At 34.8% G+C, this 21,471-nt stretch overlaps 1 protein-coding gene across 1 annotated transcript; it reads left to right on the plus strand.

Annotated features, from left to right (window-relative positions):
* Window positions 1-538: 538 nt before the first annotated feature.
* On the plus strand, window positions 539-16,579 carry LOC150106527 (kelch-like protein 10). The gene is made up of 6 exons (XM_090393427.1): window positions 539-999; window positions 1,107-1,554; window positions 1,711-1,880; window positions 5,917-6,022; window positions 8,432-8,668; window positions 16,391-16,579. The coding sequence occupies exons 1-6, from the start codon at window positions 539-541 to the stop codon at window positions 16,577-16,579; spliced, it is 1,611 nt and encodes a 536-aa protein (XP_090249553.1).
* The last annotated feature ends 4,892 nt before the right edge of the window (window positions 16,580-21,471 follow it).

The raw sequence follows: 21,471 nt of genomic DNA on the forward strand, positions 1-21,471 counted from the left end.
TTCTCTATTAATTAAAGATAATATCATGGGACATCCTTCAGATTTCTCTTTGGTAATTGCTACTCCCGATTTCTAGTATGATTTCTAGATTTTGAAGAGTCTTTATTTCCAGACCGATATAATTTTCATTTATTTATTTATTAAAACCATTTATAATTATATTTACGGAATATTTAGAACAGGCTTATTAATGGATTCGATATTACCAGAATAAATCTTAAAATTTACAGAAAGAGAGTAAAACATTCCTTTCAAGGTAAAAGTTACTTTTTAATACCAGTGGCCCAATGGTTCAGTTGTAAATGGACCACCCACATCCAGCGGGTTGTCCATCTAGAACAGAAATCGAAACTAAAATAAGTATTCCTTGTATACAAAAATAACTGGATGTTGCATATTTGACATTGACCTAAATCAGATCTAACATTGTTATATGTACAGTATTGATTTTATGTATAATAACAGCCATATTTCATTTTAATCAGTGTTCTACTTTTACAGGTAAACAGTGCAATATCTTCTGTTTTTTGAATGAAAAATGGCAAAAACTTCTTTAGTTAAAGAAGAATCGGCAGCAATGCGAGCACTTCTCGCTATTAATGAATTTCGAAAAGAACGTCTATTTTGCGATGCCGTACTGAAAACCGAAGATGGACAATCATTCGAAGTTCACAGGTGCATAATGGCCAGCTGCAGTCTATATTTCAAAGCTCTTTTCAAGAACAATTTCAGTAAACCGGAACGTAAAGATATCACAATCCCTGGTATTTCTGGAAAACACCTTCAGTGGATTATCGAGTATGCTTACACTCAACAAATCCCCTCATCGTTCGAGAGTGTGAAGGAGCTTTTGCCTGCAGCCGATCAGTTTAATATCTCCGGTATTTTGCAATCTTGCTCCAATTTTCTGCAGGTCAAATTGACTCCAGAGAATTGCATTGACACTTGGAAATCCAGCTGCACATACAACTGCTTTCCACTGAATACATATAGTTTCATGTAAGCATATAATTTTGTTTTAAATGAATAATAAGAATTTTTTGCTGTTGTTTTTGTTGATGCTTCTGCTGGTGCAGTAATTTAGTCATTTTTCGATGTTTCCACAGGTTTATCTTGAAAGGTTTTTCGGATGTTGTTGAACTTAGTGAAGAATTCCTGGAGCTTCCCATCGATGATATTGTTACACTTTTAAAGAGTAATCAACTAAACGTGAGGGAGGAGAAGTTCGTATGGGAAGCCGCCGTTAAATGGCTCAACCACTCTCTCGAATGTCGAAAACAATTCATCGTCCCTTTGGTCGAATGTGTGAGATTTGGTCTGATTGAAAAACGCTTCATCGTTGACAACATTATGGCCCATTTCTGCGCGAAGGAAAGCAGAGAGATCGGTAAGATATTGGATGATCTACTTAGAGAAGGAGCTACTTTTGCCAACAAGGAAATGATGGAACCCCGGATACCGCATGAATTAACTTTTGTAATCGGTGGATGGAATGAGTGCACTGATTCGAGTATTGTCGAAGTTTATGACTGCAGGGCCAAGAAATGGCTTGAGGTATGTTTGTAGACACAGAGTTTACAATGTTTAATCTATTACAGTACATGTAAGGAATTATATAATTGAATTGTGTTATTGCTATTGATATATTTGTTGGCTTAGTGTAAGGATCTTTATCTGAACAACGTGTGGTATGTTTTTTTTTCTGTAAAGGTGCCCGACATGGATATGCATGATACGAATTACTTGAAAGTATGCTTGGTTATCGAATTCGACATCTACACCATCGGTGCCATAAGCAAAACAGATTTGCAAGGTGGCTGTCACCGTTTCAACACAGTGAAATTTACGTGGAGTGCGATCCCGCCAATGTGTCACCAAAGGTTGGTATAATACTTTGCGTAGGTGAGTAATAAAGAATCGCAAGTTGTTCTGTTTACCGTGTTTATACCATTCGACTAAGAGAATTCTTTATCCGCTTATTTCTGTCCACAGCACAGAAAGCATTTCTCCCGTCTAAAATTAAATAATCGAAAACAGTTTCCCTTTCTTGGGAGATTAACGTTCAGTTTTCACTCAGTGTCGCGTGTGCGTTTGTGATATTTCATATACCTCAAGATGCTGTTTTTTTGTACTGAACAATGCGATTATCCCACTATCATTCTTGGGCGATGTCTAATGAAATTTTATAATATTTTTTTATGAGCGAATAGCGAAATATAATATTATATGGGGGAGAATGGATTAAAATGCCTTTTTCTACAGACACACAAAAGAGGAAATCGAGAAATCTTTTTGTGTTAGTTTTAGTTTAAATCAGAAACAAAAGAGTAGAGGTTGTTGCCTTGGTTAATATATAGAAAACTCATATTATAGGTATTAGTGAAACCTAGCTATCAGAAGCAGACATTCTACGTGGTATCCAGTGTAAACGGTATAGTAATTTTATATGACAGGATAGAAGGCAGTGTGCTGCTAATGATATCAAATGACTGCGATACTAGTAAGAGTTTTTCATGTGGCAGTGACTTTGAAGCCATCTAGTGTGTCTAACAAGATCACGTCATAGTGTGGTGTGTTTACAGACCTCGTGCATCGGTTGCAAGTGACGAAGAAATGCATCACAATCGCTGTCGCCAATCGGAGGTTGTGACAGTGATCATGCAGTAATCTCTAAGGAAGTGGCTAAGTTTATGAATGTTCCATTCAGAAAAGGTTACATGCTGAACTACAAAGCAGAAAATGACGACCACCTGAAGAGTATACTGAGTTCTGTGCCATAGCGTCAGTTGTTGGAAAGGATAGGATATTGACAGTAAGTGGGAAGTCGTTCAAAAAAATACTTAAGTGGTGCGAGATCAGAATGTGTCTCTAGAGGTCGAAGAATAGATAGAGCACAGTTAAAACGGATGTGTAGTCTAAGTAAGCAACAGATTCGTAAGGAAAAGATAAGGAAGGAACACCGTGTGTATACGAATATGATAATATGATAAAGAGTCACAAGTGTTGTACGGAAAGATACGCCTGAGTACGAAACAAAACTGGCTCCACAAGTTAAATATAACCCAAAAGAATTCTATCGATATTCTGCAAATAAAAGAATGAATGAATATGAAAGAATAACTCTTCTGAATACAGATAGCATGCTGGTGAGTGATGCAGAATGTATTATTCAACCGATTACTAGCCATTTTGCTAAAAGCTATCAACCCGGTTCATACAACATTAAAGTCACCATTACCTTTTCACTGTATGAGGAAACTTGTGTGTATGGGGAGGAAGTACTAGAGCTGTTGCACAAACTGAATAAGAATTCTGCAATAGGAACTGATGGAATATCAGCATAGATACTAAGAGAGTATTCAGCTGAAATGGCTACTCCATTGACCAAGCTATATAATTTGAGTCGCAGAACAAGGAAGATTCAACACATGTGGAAGGAATGTATAGAAATTCTATTGCTGAAGGATACTGCTGCAAATACCAATGAATCCAACTGTCGACCAGTCAATATATCAGGAACAGCGGTGAATATTTCGAAAAAGTTGGTTAGGGCTCCCATTCAGAAATGGGCTGAGAGTGAATCTCTGTATTTCAATGAGCAACACACGTTTACTAAAGGTAGGCCATGTTTTAGCAACTTGCTCACATTTTACAACGATGTTACCATTGAAGTAGATAAGGGGAATGGATACACCATGATACTTTTTGATTTTGACAAAGCTTTTGATAGAATACAACAACGAAGACTGTTGTATAAATTGTGGAATATGGCATTAGTTTACGGACTATTGATATGAATAAGAGGATGGCTGACTGACAACTATCAAAAAAGTCGTGTGTGATCTGCAAGGAATGCGCACTTCAAGATTCAAGGTAACTAGAATAAAGTTAAAAGTGATGTTCTTCAAGGGTCAATCATTGATCTAATGTTATTTAATCTGTACATTAATAGCATTAGGAGGGATTTGACATTCGACATTCAGCTATTTGCTGATGATGCGAAAATAGGTAGAGTAATCAGGAATTATGTTGATAGGCAGTACTTGCACGATGATTTAAATAGGCTGGAATTGTGGGCAGGTTGAAACGGTTTTTAGTCCAATGTTAATAAATGTAAGTCCTGCACTTTTGTGTGATTAGATATCCATTGTCGTATTATATTGGTGGGATTATGCTAGTAGTAATTAATCAGGCTATGATTCTTGCATTTTTAGTAGATAGAACGTTGAAGTTTAAAGGTCATATAGCAAAACTTGTAAATACAACTCAGAGAATAATTGCAGTGCTGAAACGAGTCTTGATATATAAAGATAAGGAAGTCATTTTGCGTCTTTATAATGCCTTGATAAAACCTCACTTGGACTATTTGCGCGCATGTCTAGTTTCCATGGTGATTCTGATATGGTGAAGACAATGCAAATATGAATGTCAAAAATAATACCAGGATTGTGGAATACAGATTATGAAGACAGATTAAGAATTTGTAGGCTTCAGGCATTAGCAAAGAGGTGAAACAGAGTTGATATGATTCAGACTCACAGTCGTCTGAAAGATTATATGGTATTTCAGTAGATGAAATTTTTCATTTTATGGAGGGTGGAGAAATTACGTGAGATCATCCATGGAAGTTGAGAATGAATACTGTCAAGAAAACGGTGAAAACTAGATTTTTCTCTCACAGAGTGGCGCATGATTGGAAAGGATTACCATTGGATTTTTGTGTGCAATTTGCGTGATTGAATCAAGAAAAAATATGAGATCTGGTTGGAATAGTTTGAAATCCTCAATTAGTTCCTGACTTCCTGGGGGTCTCTCTGTTACTATTAATAATAATAATAATAATAATAATAATGACTAGTAAAGAATATCAGTCACACTTTTCTAAGGAACTATGTACCTCGTAGCAAGTAGCGTTAGCTTCCTCGCTAGACCACCAGAAGGAAAAAACCTAAGTTCAATTCTAATTGTCGACCAGAGGAACTTTTCAAGGGTTTCTTCGAATGGTTCCTGAGTTAGTCGGTCTCTAGCATGGGTAAGGAGGTTTTTGTTCTCCCTGAATCTGGCTTGTCGTCCAGTAAAGTGAAGAAAATCTACCGTAAAATCCACACTATTACACACAATACCCTCTTGTTTTAAGGCTACCGACCACGGAATCGCGGCAATTGTTTGCTAGTCTCTTCGCGAGAAAAATAAATAAATTGCTTGCTTAAAACTAGAACCCAATAGTGATACCTCTGTTTGACTATAGGTAGAGATTGAACTGTCCACTGAGTCTTCAAAAGTTAGATGGAACTGAAACTGCCTCACTTACTCCCTAAAAGCGAATAGAAAAGCATTAGCGGATATTATTCTCTGCGTAGCCATTAATTAGAGAATATATTAGTTCTTGTGCATGGCTATGTAGGTAGAGAAAAGTTTGATACAATTTTTAGAAAGACGAAAGATATTTTTTTCCCCTTTTCTTTCTTAGTGATAAATCTTACACTTGACTTAATCTTAATGGATAAGGGCATTAGAGCTAGAAAACGTATCTAATGAATAAAACATGGATGAATGTCATATCTAAAGAAAACAAAATCAGACTAATGATTACTCCTTCGAATTTTTTCACCTTTCATTTCAAGTGTATCACTTTCCTGTGTGTGTCATTTTATTCACATAAGGCCCAAATGAGAACTATGACTTAATTTATATGAAGAGCTGCATCCTTTTTGGTGAGCATCTGAATTATTCATGACGGAATTTCAGGATGTTGTCATTTTCTCGTATGGACTGATTGCAGATTACGCGTTAAAACCTAAATTTCTCTGTTTTTCTATATCCAGAAATGAGTTTCCTCTGATTCCTTATGCTAAATAACATATGTTTATGTACCCCTGAAAATGAAGATTGACATGTTTTAACACTTTTTTCCAGGTTAATGCATGCTGGAGCTATTCTAGATGGTATTATCTACGTAATGGGAGGGATTGACGGATATATGGGTTATACAGCCGAAAACTATGATCCCCATGCAAATCGAGTAAGTAGAAATTGAAGATTGATATCTTATTTGTGAATATGATAAAAAAAAATGCCATCTCGCTGTAAGTGATTTAGTCAAGTACTGTGGTCATAATGTTTATTGGATGAATTAGACTTTCAAATTGATTAAACAAAAATTTGCCACTTTCGAGACATTTTATGTCCATGAACGCTGGCCCAGTAGGCCGAGTAGTTAGCATATCTACTCGCTAATAAAAGAGTTGAGGTTTCTAATACTGCGTTGGACATGGATCTTTACGACGTCCTTCGTTATCTCAAGCATACAATATATGCACTTTCCCATGAGGAACTGGGTCACAGGGTCTCCAAGTATATCGAACGCTTCAGAAATCTCCTACTCATGCGCAAATCCTCTGTGTCGTATAAATCTTTTCTTGTGATAGTTATTGGTTGTTTGTTGTTTTCTGTAGATTTTAGTATATCCTTGCGAATTCTATACTAAAAAATTATAATAAATGTGTATTATGACCTTCACGAAATGCTTTTAAAAATCTAATTCCTAATTGGAGCATAAAGTCGGTTTTCTTTACGATTGCCTTGAAGATGTGACTATCATCCAATGTTGTGTGGATAGTGAAGACATATCCACCACACAAGACATCCTGAAATTTAGTGGTTGCCCATGTCTCACTTCCAAACGTAAACACTGCACTGATGTACATATTCAATAGCTTTCTTTTCCTCTAGTTTAATAAAATCTAATTATTTTTAAGAAACGTGTGGACTGTATAACGGGAGTTGAAAGAAGAAAACGTTATTCCTATCTAAGATGCGATTCGAACCCAGGTCTTTTCGACTTATGAGCCGTCGTGTATGCAAACTGAACTTTTGAGTAGCTCTCGGTAGCAGTAGTAGTTTTATTTTCAGATATATCTACAGGTCGCATGCCGCAATTAATTTGAAGCTGATATGATGTATATTTCAATCCTTCTTAAGCGTTGTTTTAGATAAGATAAGGACTCGCTTCCTTATCAGATACAGTTGTAATAGTTGTATATATTAAGAAAACGGAAATAGTAATCTGATCAAGAAACAGAGGAGTAAAAGTAATGGAAGTCATCCCATTTGACGCCTTCCTAATGCCAAAAGATATGAGATCGAGAATGACTGAGAACTGTGTGAAGCTTGTTTCGTAATAAAGGAACTTCAGGTGAAGTTAAATTCTGAGTTAACAAGTGGAGTACTGACGTGTGCGGTGTATTTGGAAAGAGAGAGAGCCAGTTAAGAGAAGATCGGACATGTTACTGAGATTGTGAAGATATTTTTTGTATTCTGGGAGTAGATGGCCTTGGTCTGTTTGATCGATGCTAACATCAATTGCATCGGCCTAACATTCAACGATCTCAGTAGAATTGGAGAATGGGAGGAAGGAAATTCTTGATTTAGCAATCTTACAGATGGGAAGTTAATTCATTTGCCGCCCTGGGTTGGAAGGAACTGCGTAAGACGAAGTTCGGATAGCTGAGGTAGACGATAGTTACTGAGGTCACTACTTGTGGTTCCATTAAAAATAAGAACTTTGATTTCCATTACTGTAAGTGATGGTGCGTATAATTTAAATTACTATCGCGAATGTTCGGGTTTTTCCTCCCGGAAACTCGGGTTTTTCGTCCCGTAAACTCAAGAAAATCGACCGTAGAACCCACATTATTTCAGACATTAAATATATTGTGTTAGGGTTAGGGACCACGAGATGGCGGCACATTTGAGCAGTCTCTCTTCACTGCGTACCGCTTAATTAGTGATAGCCTTGGGCCATCTATCTCTGATTGGTACCAGTGGAGATTGAACTGCCCACTCAGTCTCCAAAAGTTAGATAGGGCTAAAAGGCCTCGCCTACTTCCCGTATACGGGACTAAAAAAAAGGCGTTAGATGATTTTTTTTTTTAATTATAAGTTGCAAGGTCACTCAAGATGTCTATTGTATGTGTAAATATTTTAGCAATCAATAAATTACTATTTAAAAAAAAAATTATTATTGTATGTATGTAATTTATCTGAGACAAAATAAAATGTTAAAAATTATACGCAATGAATATGCATATGTAATGGATGTATATGGATATATACAGAATGTACCTGTATAGAAAAAAAAAATTATTAAAAAAATATGTTAGCAGTACATGTTAATACCTGTATGTAAATTAGTGAGTCAGTGTGTATTGTAAATATTATACGTGTATGTGAAGAATTACGAAGTTATTAAAATTATTATTATTAAACACAGATATTATTTTTATAAAAACAAAAATAATAAAAATTATTATTATTATTGTTGTTGTTTTTGTTGTTGTTGTTGTTTACGTGAGAAGAGCCATTCGTGCAGTAACATTCTTATTATAGTAACATTATTAATGTAATAATAAAACGATTTATTCTACTCTAGTGGAGTATCATTCGCTCAATGAATGAAGCAAGAATTCGGCCTGCAGCTGCCACCTTAAACGGACTTGTGTATGTCGTGGGTGGATCAGACCTGGATTCACATTGTGATTCAGCTGAGCGTTACGATCCTTCAACTGACCAGTGGACTCTTGTTGCTCAAATGAATGAGGGCCGCATTGCTTTGGCTTGTATTGCACTCGATGGTTTCCTGTACATTATGGGAGGTACCGGTAACAACGTTAGTTATAGTACGAGTTCTTGTGAAAAGTACGACCCAAACAGCGACACTTGGATCAGTATTGCAAGCATGGCTGAAAAACGGAAGGACTTTAAACGGAAGATAACAGAAGAGTAAATTGTATTGAATTTAACTACAGAAATTACATCTGCTTAGAAATACTTTCATATTGATCTTAATCTTCCTCAGCAGAAATGAGCTTTCCGTTTATCCCTACTTATATAAGAAATATAGTTTTAGGCAGCTTAGCCTGCTTATATCACTTAAGTTTATTTCTCGGTGTTAATTCCTGTAACGAAGTATACCAACAACACCATTCCTCATCGACTGAGATTTTGCAGTGGCCACTAATCGAATAATTAAGAAACGATCTCCATTTTTTCTGACTAACCTACCGAATTTCGCCCCCCCCCCACACACACCATATTCCTGTGGGGGGGGGGGCGAATTATTCTCATTTTCTGTGTTTCTTTGATACACCACCGACGTAAATATGATTTATCTGTGGACTTTACAACCAGGCTTTGCTACACGCAACCATTACGACTTGAATTTGGCACGCTCAGCTCTCTGCATTGTGGGGTATAATATTCTTCGAGTGGAAGTTACGTTACTGAATCAGCATAGTAATATTAATTGGATAAGTTTATTATTATGTATTACGTTTTGCTTATTCCTGTTTTTCCGTTTCAATTTCCCATGGCCTCAGGGGTGATTGCTGTAGATGTTAAGAATTTTAGATAGTAAATTGATTGATTACATCATGCGGTTTAATAAAATTTGAAAATTTATTAACACTAAAAACAATTGGTGCAAATGAAAATATAACACAACAGTGATACAATAAGTATTTAGAACAAGGGTAGATAGCAAAAAAGTAATAATATAGGGGAGAGTTGCCTAAATCGTACTTTAGGTATTTTTCATAAAACAATTAATAGAAGCGATATCTAGCGGCTGTCACATAAACTAAATGACTAGTCCGTATTGTAGGAAAAACGTTAAGAGGGTTATTTTCATGAGTTATTAAGGTCGAAAAAAATCAGGGAAGTTTAATGTAAATTTTGACTTTATTTATTAGATGATATTGATCGAATAATAACATTTCAGGGTACGTTACTAGAGTTTTTTTGATACTAGACTTGTTATATTATTTTCAATATTTGTTTTATAAAAACCACTTAACTCTTGTTGAGGTTATGTTAGTTTTTTAAACGAAATCCATAATTTCCTGAATCATACCACTGTAGTGTTTCTAAATCGTATTGGTATGATTTAGGACATTACATGTACATTTTTATTATTTTGAAAAATTCTTGTGGTGGTGTACTGAAACAGGACAAAATATATTACTGCCCCAAATGTGATTTATAAAAACCAGTAAGTTTCATATTACTGGAATTTCCTTATTCACTATTATTAGGTACGATTTTGGAGACAGACCAGTACGATTTAGGCACCGGGTTTCCTAAATGCTACCGATTGCAGAGTCATAAAAAACGTTTAAAACACTTGTAAAAAAGGAAAAAACGTGCTAAAAATACAGACATGAGATGCATAAGGAATCCGTTTGTAGAAACAACATGATTTATCATTTAAAAACATATTGGGCAATACATATGTCAAAAATGTCAAGATGTACGATTTGGGCACCTCTCCCCTATATGTTATAAAAAACATTGTATACAATTACTGTTCAAGCGGTAATATAAAGATTGGTAGTTTATAGAAAAGATTTAAGAATAAAGAACAGAAAATGGAAATTGAACAGAAAGAAATGTACAATACATGTAGCTAAGGGGCGTAGCCATACTGCTTACTATGAAATGCAAATATGCGCGGTACACGCACTATTAAAGTAAAGGAATGTATCTGTGAGGGTACACGTTAAATACAGCATATAACTTATACATAATACCAATGGCGACCGTTGAAAATTTTAAGTGGGGATGTTGCATATACAAAATTTTAAAAAATTCTTTTGTTACTAACCAGTAACCATTTATTAATAAATAAATGGTTACTGGTTAGTAACAAAATTTTTATTAATAAATAAATTTACACATTAAAAAATTGCTTTATTAAAAATATCTCACCCTCACTACGAACAAACACCAATAATAAAAGTATGCTATCTCACAGAAATAACGCGCGCAAGCATACGATTTATCTGTGAGCGACACTGCCCAAACGAGCAGTGTCGGAATCACTTGTAACATGCAATCACAAACGCAAACGAATATCGGGGAGTCGAGGTACAATTGGCCGAATGTGATAATTCCGACACTGCGTTAGATCGCAGTGCCTTTGTTTCGTAATCTAAAGCGTTAATCGAACAATTCCAATTATTAATTATTCAATCAATGTCAAAACATAAGATGTAACCTTGAACATGTTGTATTGCATTTATATAATGTTGTAAGCATTGTCATTATTTATAAGCACAAAGAAAATTTAATTCTTTCATTTTTTCATCGGAGTGCTGCGCTAGTGTGCAGTAGGTATTAATTTCAATGATATTATTGCTAGATCACTTATTTAGTTCCAACATATCATGGTTAATGCGATTTTCTAATTCCTCAATGATCGTTTCAGTATATATATTAATGCTGTCTCATCACAGCAAATGATATCATTTTTCCACAATGTTTGCACGCACACAAATCATTTACATAAATTAAAAATAAGATAATCCTAACACCACGCCCTCTGCTACTCAGTATTTTATTATTTTTGTTGCGCTCATGAAGGTCCCATAACTCATAGCTTTCCTTTATTTAAATAAGATTTAAATCTTATTTAAATAATATTCCTCTATTTATCCAACTATGAATTGTTTTCTTAAACTTTAATAGTGCTTTTTAAGTGTTAAGTCCTGATCTAAACCTGATTCGGCTCGTAGAAGTATATGGAATTTAGGTAGTTATTTAAAAAATTCATTTTTAAAAAAGTTATTTATTTATTAAGATTTCGAGAGCTTTGGAGATTGTTGGTATCGGGCTGTAATTTCTAATTTCATTTCTATTACCTTCTTTAGATAAGAACTGAAACTGACTTTAAGTATTCTATAAAAGTCACTAGTTCAATAGATTTATTTTAATATGTGTAAAGAACTTTAACTCATATTTCATTATAATATGTAATTTTTGGACATTTATTCTGTCATATCCCATATTCTCTTTTTTCTTTTTTAAATCTCATTACTACATTCTTTACTTCATCCACATTTACTATATGTAGATACATTGAATTCTTTATCCAAGGGAGGTAACTGACGTACATTCCCCTGTGGATATGGGGGAGGGATCAAAATCACTATTATCGTAGTTAGTAGAGAGATTATTCATTTCGTTAAGAACAGCGGTCCATCAGTGCCCCTCTGCTAATTCACGTGTTTTCTGTTTTGTATTTCTGCTTATGGTATTTATCACCCTCCATTTTTAATTTTATCGTACATACACGAAAGAAATTTTATTACGATATAGTTTCTTTCATTTGTAGTTGACATTTTTCCTTTAATAGTTTACTCAAATTTTTATTGGCATTTTCGAAAACCTTAAATTGTAGGGATTTTTCTTGCATTGAATCCAGTGTTTGTGATGATGTTCATTTTTTTTCACTTCTTTTTTCGATATGTTAGGATTTGCTACCTTCACTTTTAACAATTTTGATGATTCCTCATATAGTTTATATACATTCAAGAGATCATTGTCTGGTAGATGATTTCGTATACACATCTCGAATGTATTATAATTTATGCGATGTTTTCATTGCTAACTTCATAGCTCATATCTCTGCTATTCGGTAGAGATAGATGCAATAGCGGAGAGTGATGATCTGTTATATTGCTAAAATAGATTGCAGGGTACACCCCATAGCACATTTCATTCCTTATGTTTCATTTGTTACCTAAATGATCCATTTAGGTAATATTCAGTTTTTGGTTGCTGATTTCTTTGACTGTTTTCATTGAGCTCTTCTGGTATTTTTATCGGTATCACTTTTCACTTCTCCATATCACGTATCATTTTTGTGTTGTCGTTCTTCCTCATGAACAACTTACAATTTCTTAACAACACATGCTTAACTGCACCACTTGTTCTCTTTTGCTTTTTGTCATAAGTTACTTGTAAAGTTTGATCAAGTGCTCGTTTGTATAGAGCGGCACGGGCTTTCTTTGTTCCCTAAATTATTGGGATGTCATCTTATTGAGGTTTTTTGTTTCTGTGATCCATTTATTCTTAATATTTTTGTTCTGCAAAAGGATCAAAATTGGCTTGATCTCTGTTTTCCTGCAAGTGGATCCTGTGTGAGTTTGCAAGATGTCTTCTCCTTCAACTCGTAGCAGGTTTACTCATTTTTCGCTTACGCTGTGTATATTTTCATTTCCAACTTGTGGTAACCCTTAAATTCAGCAGTATACAAGAGTATTTTAATACTCTTGTATACTGCTGAATTTTGTTAACCTCCCATTTCAGTTCGTTAGTCTGAAGCTTTAAAGATTGATTTTTGTTAATTAATTCCATTTTTTAATAGACAATGCTGACTAGATTTTCATTGGATTCATCTTTCATTTCAAATCCGGAATACATTCAAAGCTCTATTCAAGCAACGATTTTATTTCACTAAATATATGAAGAGCCAAAGGCTTCAATTCGGCGACGTAAAATTATTAAATTAAGGGATATTACATCCCATATTGTTTCACAGCCGAATAAGAAACTCAAAGAGTTTCATGCCGAATATAGAAACTGTATAAAGTTCGGCGAGTCCAAGCGTAAGCAAATACCTGGATAGTGCAACACCAGGGAAACTTATAGTCCCCGTAGTAGTGCAACACTGGGCAACTCATAGTAAGGGTGGAGAAAGCTCCGTTCACTCTTCTTCTTGGTATTTTCCCATAATGTGAAATCCAGCTCCTAGGAGCTGTATTGCTGTTCTACATTATGAGAGGATATTACCCAGACCGGTTTCAACCTTTATTGAGGTCTCATCAGTGAGTAGCTAGACCTAGATAATACCAAGTTTGTAGCGAACGGAAACAATATGGGATGTAATATCCCTTAATTTAATTATTTTATTTCAGTTTTGAACAATTCTTCTGGTTCCTATCTTATTTCGGAGGGTTTGTTTTTATTATTTATTTATGAGATATCTTTCCATGAAATCCTATGAGATTGATTGCCACAAAATACAAACAATCGCCTTTTTTTAACGATGTGCTGGATATATTGACACCAGCAATTAACGATCTAATGAATTCATTATCATCGGGTTTTGTCTAACAGTTTCTAAACTAATAAAAATTAAGAAACTAATAATTTCATATGATCACAAATTTAGACGTCAGCTTCAAAACACTTTGGGTAAACTTTCCCATTACAAATCTCTTAAATCATTTAGCTGCCATTCTTATCATTCTTATCATTCAAGGCATAAAAACGATCAAAGAATCACGCAAAAAATTCATAAAGTTCCCAGAGACAGTGGTAGGGACGCCACGACATCCTTGACGATTTGAAGTGGGTGTCCCATGCCAACAGCACGAGTTTCACTTTTTTTGTTTAAATGAACCCAGGATGACAAGACAACTGGCACTTTTGGAATGTCTTCCAAAATCCGTAAATCTACCATGACGCAGATGGGATAAAAAAAGCTGCAGATGACGAATATTTTACACATAGAATGAAAGTTCTTCGTAAATCGTAAGAAATTGATCGCTATAGAGAGATTAAGAAGAGCTTCATTTCCTTCCTGTTTGCCAATTTGAATTTTATCCTTCATCTTTTTTCTTACAGAAATATCCTGTCACTACCCTGTGCAATGTCATCATTCTCCACGTTCTATATTACTACTGTTTTTATAATTTCAATAAAAATAAAATGCGAAACATAAAAATATTATCTCATAAACTTCCGTATATGATATATGAGAAATATGGTTTAAAAAATGTTATTTTTTAAACAAGACAGTAATATGAAATAATGGAGCATTTCTATATTTCAGTGAAACTGAAATTGCAATCATCGCAGTATCACGTGGTCTTCCATAAGCAGTGGTCGCATCACACTTTTAACCCTTTTAGACTTACTCAGTACCAGCTGGATTAATGCGACACTCTTTCAGGTGCTTTCATCTTCTAACGATATATTCACAGCTGACTAGGAAGCACAGAACCAACTTCCTTCTCTCACTGCCTGCCTCCTAATATTATAAGAGCTCTCTGTATTGAATGCTGACCACTATTCTTGTTAAGGCATTCCGATTACTGATATCAAATGGACAATGGTCAGAATCTAAACCATATTGAAAACTCAGTTTCGGAACTATGCACTGCATAGAATTTTTGCTTGTAAACCAAAATGTAAAATCTCGAGCAATGCAGTTACGAATTCTCAATGATGTCATTGGAACAAAGCTCTTCCCTTGTTGTCCAGTTGTTTAAGAACAAGATTAATTTTAAGTCTCGTAACAGGAAAAGAAGATTACAAACATCGTTTGAATGTAAAATTTAAAAAAAAAAAAAAACTTATATTTCTTATTCTTAAAATTTTATAACTTTTGTGTGCATGCATCTAGATCAGGGGTTCCCAACCTGGGGTACCTTTACCCCCAGGGGGTACGGAAAGCTTGTCCAGGGGGCACGGTGAATAGCAGGTAAATGAGTATATTATGCTATTAATATATTCCAAAAATAGTTATGTTATCAACATTTCGGGGCTATTCCATGTTGGTACTTTCTGTCCGCCACACCAGAACATTTCTGGTCTCTTTTCGGACACAGTGAGGTTGCATAGACTTTTTTCTCACTGCAGGGTCCGATAACTCAAAATGCCCGGTAAAGATTCAAGATAGCTAGTGAAATTGCCAGATCGGCGCTCCCTCGAGGCTCGCCAGATACGGCATATGTACTAAAACAGGAAGTTCGTGATAGCATTATATTGCATTTCAAATCTTTGAAAGAGGCACTTGCAAGAATAATTCCTCCTAACCAAATGAATGATGTTTGGATAAGTATCCCTTTTCATATTGATTTAGAAAAAATCAGTGACAACGACCCAGTGAAAGACGAGCTAATTGATCTCCGCAATAACAAGAAACTCCAAATTGAATTCCAATCAATGAAGTTACAAAATGTTTGGTGTAAACTTGGAGAAGCATATCCCGTTATCACTAAACGTGCTTACACGTTTAGTGATAACGGGATATGCCATTTATAACAACTTATCTATGTGAATCAGGATTCTCAGTTCTGTCTTCAATCAAGTCCAAAACAAGAAACAAACTGGAGCCTGAACATGATATGCGGGTATCTATTCGAAAAAACTGTACCACGAATAAAGCTGTTAGTGGATACGAAACATAATCAAGGGTCTCACTAGTTGATTTTACTGCAGTTTAATAAAGATTGTACAATTTTATGATAAAGTAATTGATTCATTTACCGAATAAAACTTTTATGAAAACTTAATTACTGTTTATTTCTTAAATTCTTTGAATCTGTATGGTAAACTTAAGAATTTATTTCTTATTATAATGAATAGGGAGTACTGGATAATTTACTAAAAGCGAAGGGGTTACGGGGACCAAAAATGTTAGGAATCCATGATATAGATTCTTAAGAAAACGATTCCATGGGCTTATTTTGATTCATGTTTGCTCATTCTTGGCTTCTTATTTTTATTCATACCTCTTACTAATATTATTTAATAATGTTTCCAGGTGATCGATGGACATATCTACGTTATGGGCGGCGGTGATTTTGAAAAAGCCCTAGCCCAGTGTGAGTATTACGACGAAGTACTCGATCAGTGGTTTCCGGCAGCTCCTTTGAATGGTCCTCGCTACGGATTATCAGCGTGTACGATTTCGGATCTGCCAAATATTAGTCACTATATCCGTCGCTGTTGAATGATGCATTGGTTCTCAATTTCACAATTTCTATTTGAAATAGCCTTTTCTTGTAAAAAAAAAAAATATAACAAAAAGGTAATAAGATTATAAATGTGCGGTTTCTTAAGAAAGAAGAAATTACAGTGTTACACGTGCATAATTTTGTAACATCAACTTTCAGTGACTGCATTGCAAAGCAACTTTTATACTCCTTTAATTAAGGAGTATTTTTCTAAAAGTTAACTATCTAATAATTTCTAAACTAATAAAGAATGACGAACAACTAATCTTATATGACCATAAATGTCGCGGTAAATTACAATATTTTCATTACAAATCTCTGAACGCATAGGATCCTCTTTAGTTGTCTAACACATTGCTTCTTCTTCAAGGCATAAAATAGATTAAAATTTTAAAAAATCCATATTTCATCGGTAATTAACTGAACCAACTCCTATAGTATTACATACAACTCTATTTTATGCTCCATCATTTCTTGTAAAGCTATTTCGATTTTCATTACAACTGGGCACTGTTAGTATCTAAATTAAAGTCTAAATCTAAATAAAAAAATGACCAAACCCTCTGCACAACCAGGCATTATAACAATTTGTCTGAAGCCGCCATGAAAGAGCATCTTATACCCGCATTACTCAACAACTTGCCATATAAGATAAAACATCTGAACAATTACAGAACATTAAAAGCCGAACGATGGAAATTGTATCAGCACACATAGAACTACAACAGTCGCCATACGTTTCTCATTGGCCTGCAGAGAATCAGAGGAAGATTGTAAAATACCGGTGATTTTAACCACGCTACCGGCTAGAACGTATATATACGTCCACATTTCCATGGATGAGAAGTGCATATTAAAATTGTACTACCATTGATATTACATTGACATTTATGATGGATACGAAGCTTTTGAGGGTGCATATTTGATCTTTAATGGCCGGTAAGGTGGTTTTAAACTGATCAGCAGCGAGCAAAAGTTCCTGCACACTCTTCCCATTGACAGGGATTTGATGAGTGTAAGCATACTCGATAATCCACTGAAGGACTTTTCCTGAAACACCAGGGATTGTTATATCTTTTTGTTTCAGTTGGTCATTACTGTTGGGATTTTTGAAAAGGTCCTTAAAATATGGACTGCAGCTCGTCATTATGCATCCGTGAACTTCAAATCAATGCTCATCTTCAGTTTTCAGTATGGCATTGCCAAATAAATCATCTTTGCGAAATTTTGAAGAGTTGTCCAAGCTGTGGAATAGTTTACTGATTTCTTTTGACATAAAGAATTAGTTCCCATTTTGGTTTCCAAAGGACAGAAGATCCACGAATTACTAGCAAGACCATTATAATGTTAAATGGAAAACTGCCTTTGATTACATAAAAATAGTTGTTCACGCGTACACGTTTTGAACAATTAAGTCAAATATGCGCATTTGATTTCAATTTTGTTGATCAGACGTCTTTGGTTATAATTTCCGTTGAAACAAATAAATTTCTTATGTTAGAAATTAACATTCTTATAACGCGATATTGAAATACATTTCGATACTTGCAATAATCGTACCAACAACTGGATTTTAAATGCTAACGTCAGTAATAAATTTGCGAACGGAAGTCGTAGTTATGTCACACAATGTCGTTTTAAAATTAAATTTGAAATGAAACAAGCGTAGTTGCACCCAAAGAGGAGTTGGAAAGCTATCACCTAAAGCATGTTTGATTTATTTAGAAATTTCACTTCTCTTTGTCCTCCCTCGAACAGAAAACCATGACTTTGAAATTCCCCATGTACTATGTTTGATTTCATTTTGTTTCAGTTGGTAATTTCTTAAGCACTTCTAGACTCCGTAACTCAATCTCTCTCAACGATGGCCTAACGTTTGAAAGATATGCGCTGAAGTCCTCTAAAGGACACGAATTACGTTTATAAAGGATTTTCCAGTACAAAAGATTAGCTAATATGATTGCGAAGCAGTTGGTATTTCCTTCCCATAAAATCTGATCTTTCATCTAACTATTAAGAAAAATAGTTGACCAAAGAAAATGTAATTAAGAAACACAACACACACTACCCTCATATCCTCAGCTGTTTTCGACTTAATTTAGACAATCATAATCTGATACTAAAGTGTTTTGGGGATGTTTATTGGATCCATATTGAGATTCTAATTCGGAATATTTCTGAATTTAAATTTGAAATATTCCGGAAACCTGTTAGTCAAGTGGTACATGAGGTCATACTTATGGAAGTTTGAAGAAGGTTAAAGACTTCCATGTTCTTGAGTTGCCGTAGTCACGAGTTACCACAGTCCCGAAAATACTTCAGGCGCAAACTTTGTTTTGCTTACACTTGGATAATGGATTAAACCACGTATATAATTTCTTGCTGTCTTTAATTTAACTTCCATGTTCATTCTCTAGCGCACAATTTCCGGTTGATCTAGCCATCAACCCCCCCCCCCCCTGTTCTAACAATAATGCGCTGTCGGTTAAGAGCTTTTGTTTTTTCACATTAAAAGGTATATTAATGGAACTTCTTTACTTTTCACGGAATACATTATTCTCTTGAAATGTGTTACACTCATAAGGTGTAACACATTTGAAATACTTAACATCTTGACATTCGTTTTTACAGAATTCGTCATTTAGGAGTACAAAATCTGTAAATTCCCTGGGTTTTAGAGTTTCTCTACTTTTTCATATTGAAATATACGAGTTTTGAATATCACCTAGACAAAATAATAATAACAATCATGATTTTTTTTAATAATAATAATATATATTTTTATTGATTGCTAAAACATTTATACATACAATAAACACGTTGTGTGACATTGCACCTTATAATTTTACAGAGTTCAGCACTAAGTGCTGCAATTCCTACATTGGATTTCAATTAAAATTTTTAATAATACTTTTTTGCCTTTATATTATGTATTTACAACACATATTCTTCTAATATTAACAATGAAGATTATACAGAATTTTTTGTATAATTTTTTATTTTTTATTTTTATTTATTTTTTTTTTTTTAAAGTTTGAGAAAGAGTGATTATACATACAAATTTCTGCATTTGCTTATAAGGATTACTTGTAGATGAGTGAGGCAAGTTAATCCCACCTACTTCAAAGCTTGGGTTAGCTTTTATGAAGAGAGAGTGGGATTTAGCCTTCACTATTTGTGTTGTTGCTACTGTTTATGTATGGGATGTAGACATTGGATGCTAGTGATTTGTGATGTATATATTAGTGTTAATGGTTTCTTAACTTTGTTGGTATATTTTCCAGAGTTCGTTTTTTAATGTTCTGTAGTTATCCACGTGTTTTAACTTCCTTGGTAGGTTGTTGAGTTGCGTGGGTATTTGATGTGATCTCACAATAGAACCATATGAGTTGTTGAAGGGTATGGGGATGCGGAGAGTTGCTGTAGGTCGTGTTACACGATATGTGTCTCTGTTGTTTCGATAGGTGATGTTGAAGTAATTCCTTGTTAATGTCATGTAGTTTTTCAGGTTTTTAATGCTCAGAATTCTATGTATCGCCATGTGCTTGTCGGATATTGGTTGTTGCGTATAAGGTGTACAGATCACTGTTGACACGATTTTCCTGTGTAGTGTTTCTAATTTTGTTAGGTGGCTGTTTGATGTATTTGCATAGACTGTTATTCCTATCTGAGTAGGGATTCGCAGATACCGTGATATAGGAGTTTTTTTATGTTAGGTGGAATAATGTCTTTAACTTGGAAGAGTTTTGCTGCGATGATCCGGAGTTTGGTGTGTAGGTATTCTATATGTTTTGTCCATTTAAGGTGGGAATCTATATAGAGACCGAGGTATTTTGCGTGTGTTACAGGTTTGATTTCGGAACATCGGCAGGTATTTTTGTTGTTAATGCAGCGGTATGTGTGACAATGTATTGATAGTGATGCAGGGCGTATGAATCTTGGGTTGTGTATTATCAGCATCTGTGTTTTGTTGGCGTTGATTAGAATTGCGTTTTGGTGGAAGTATGTTGTGATTTCGTTTAGGTCTTGTTGTGCTTTGCAGAGAGCTGAGTTAATGTCTGTGTGGATTGCTAGTAGTGCAGTGTCATCTGCGTATTGAAATATTTGACTTCTTATGAATGTGTTATGAGCATCGTTAATGTATATGTTGAATAGAGTGGGTGATAATATGGCACCTTGAGGCACACCGTGTTTTACTTGTATACTCCGACTGTGACATGTACCTATTTTTGTTAATGTGACTTGTGTTCTATTTGAGAGGTAGTTCTTGAACCATGTATGCAGTGTTACTCTTATACCTATCGAGTCTAGTTTGGTGAGTAGTATGTCGTGTTCGAGTGTGTCAAATGCTTACTTGTTTTTGTCGACAGCTTTGTTTATTGTGTCCGCGATGTCTTCTAATAAAGTAATGGTTCTTTTTGTTTTCTGAAAGCCGTATTGCTTTGTGAGATGATGTTGTACTTCTGTAAATAGTTCTGTAGTCTGGCGTGTGTTATTTTTTCTAGAATTTTTTTGAGATGACTGGTAGTGTAGCTATTGGTCTGTAGTTCTGGGTATCGTTTCTTTTGCCGTGTTTGTATATTGGCGTAATTACTGCATTTTTTGTTGTTGTGGAATAATGCCTGTGTCGAATATTATGTTCACGAGTTTCAAAAGTGTTGGATTTATTTGTTCAAAGTATGTTATAAGGTCTGTGAGTTTTATTTTGTCTATTCCTGGAGTGGTCTTTGGTTTTAGTTTTAGGAGTGCTTCTTTCAGTTCCTGTTTTGTTATGGGTAGAAAATACATCGTTTGTTGTTGACTTTTTGTCGGTAGTTTTTTGTTGATCGTTGGTAGTTTCTCTTTTTTGAGTTATGTGATGTTGTTTGTGAAAGCATGGTTGAATGAG

The sequence above is a fragment of the Typopeltis vanoorti genome, chromosome 5 (genome assembly GCF_054136105.1).
Source record: "Typopeltis vanoorti isolate ZY-2024b chromosome 5, IOZ_Tvanoo_1.0, whole genome shotgun sequence".
In the NCBI taxonomy this organism is placed as follows: Eukaryota; Metazoa; Arthropoda; class Arachnida; order Uropygi; family Thelyphonidae; genus Typopeltis; species Typopeltis vanoorti.

Excerpts from the sequence above, each read along its gene's own strand:
- LOC150106527 (XM_090393427.1), top strand. The coding sequence starts at position 539 with ATGGCAAAAACTTCTTTAGTTAAAGAAGAATCGGCAGCAATGCGAGCA. Across the intron at positions 1,000-1,106 it reads CTGAATACATATAGTTTCAT|GTTTATCTTGAAAGGTTTTT; the intron begins GTAAGCATATAA and ends ATGTTTCCACAG. Across the intron at positions 8,669-16,390 it reads TGGGAGGTACCGGTAACAAC|GTGATCGATGGACATATCTA; the intron begins GTTAGTTATAGT and ends TAATGTTTCCAG.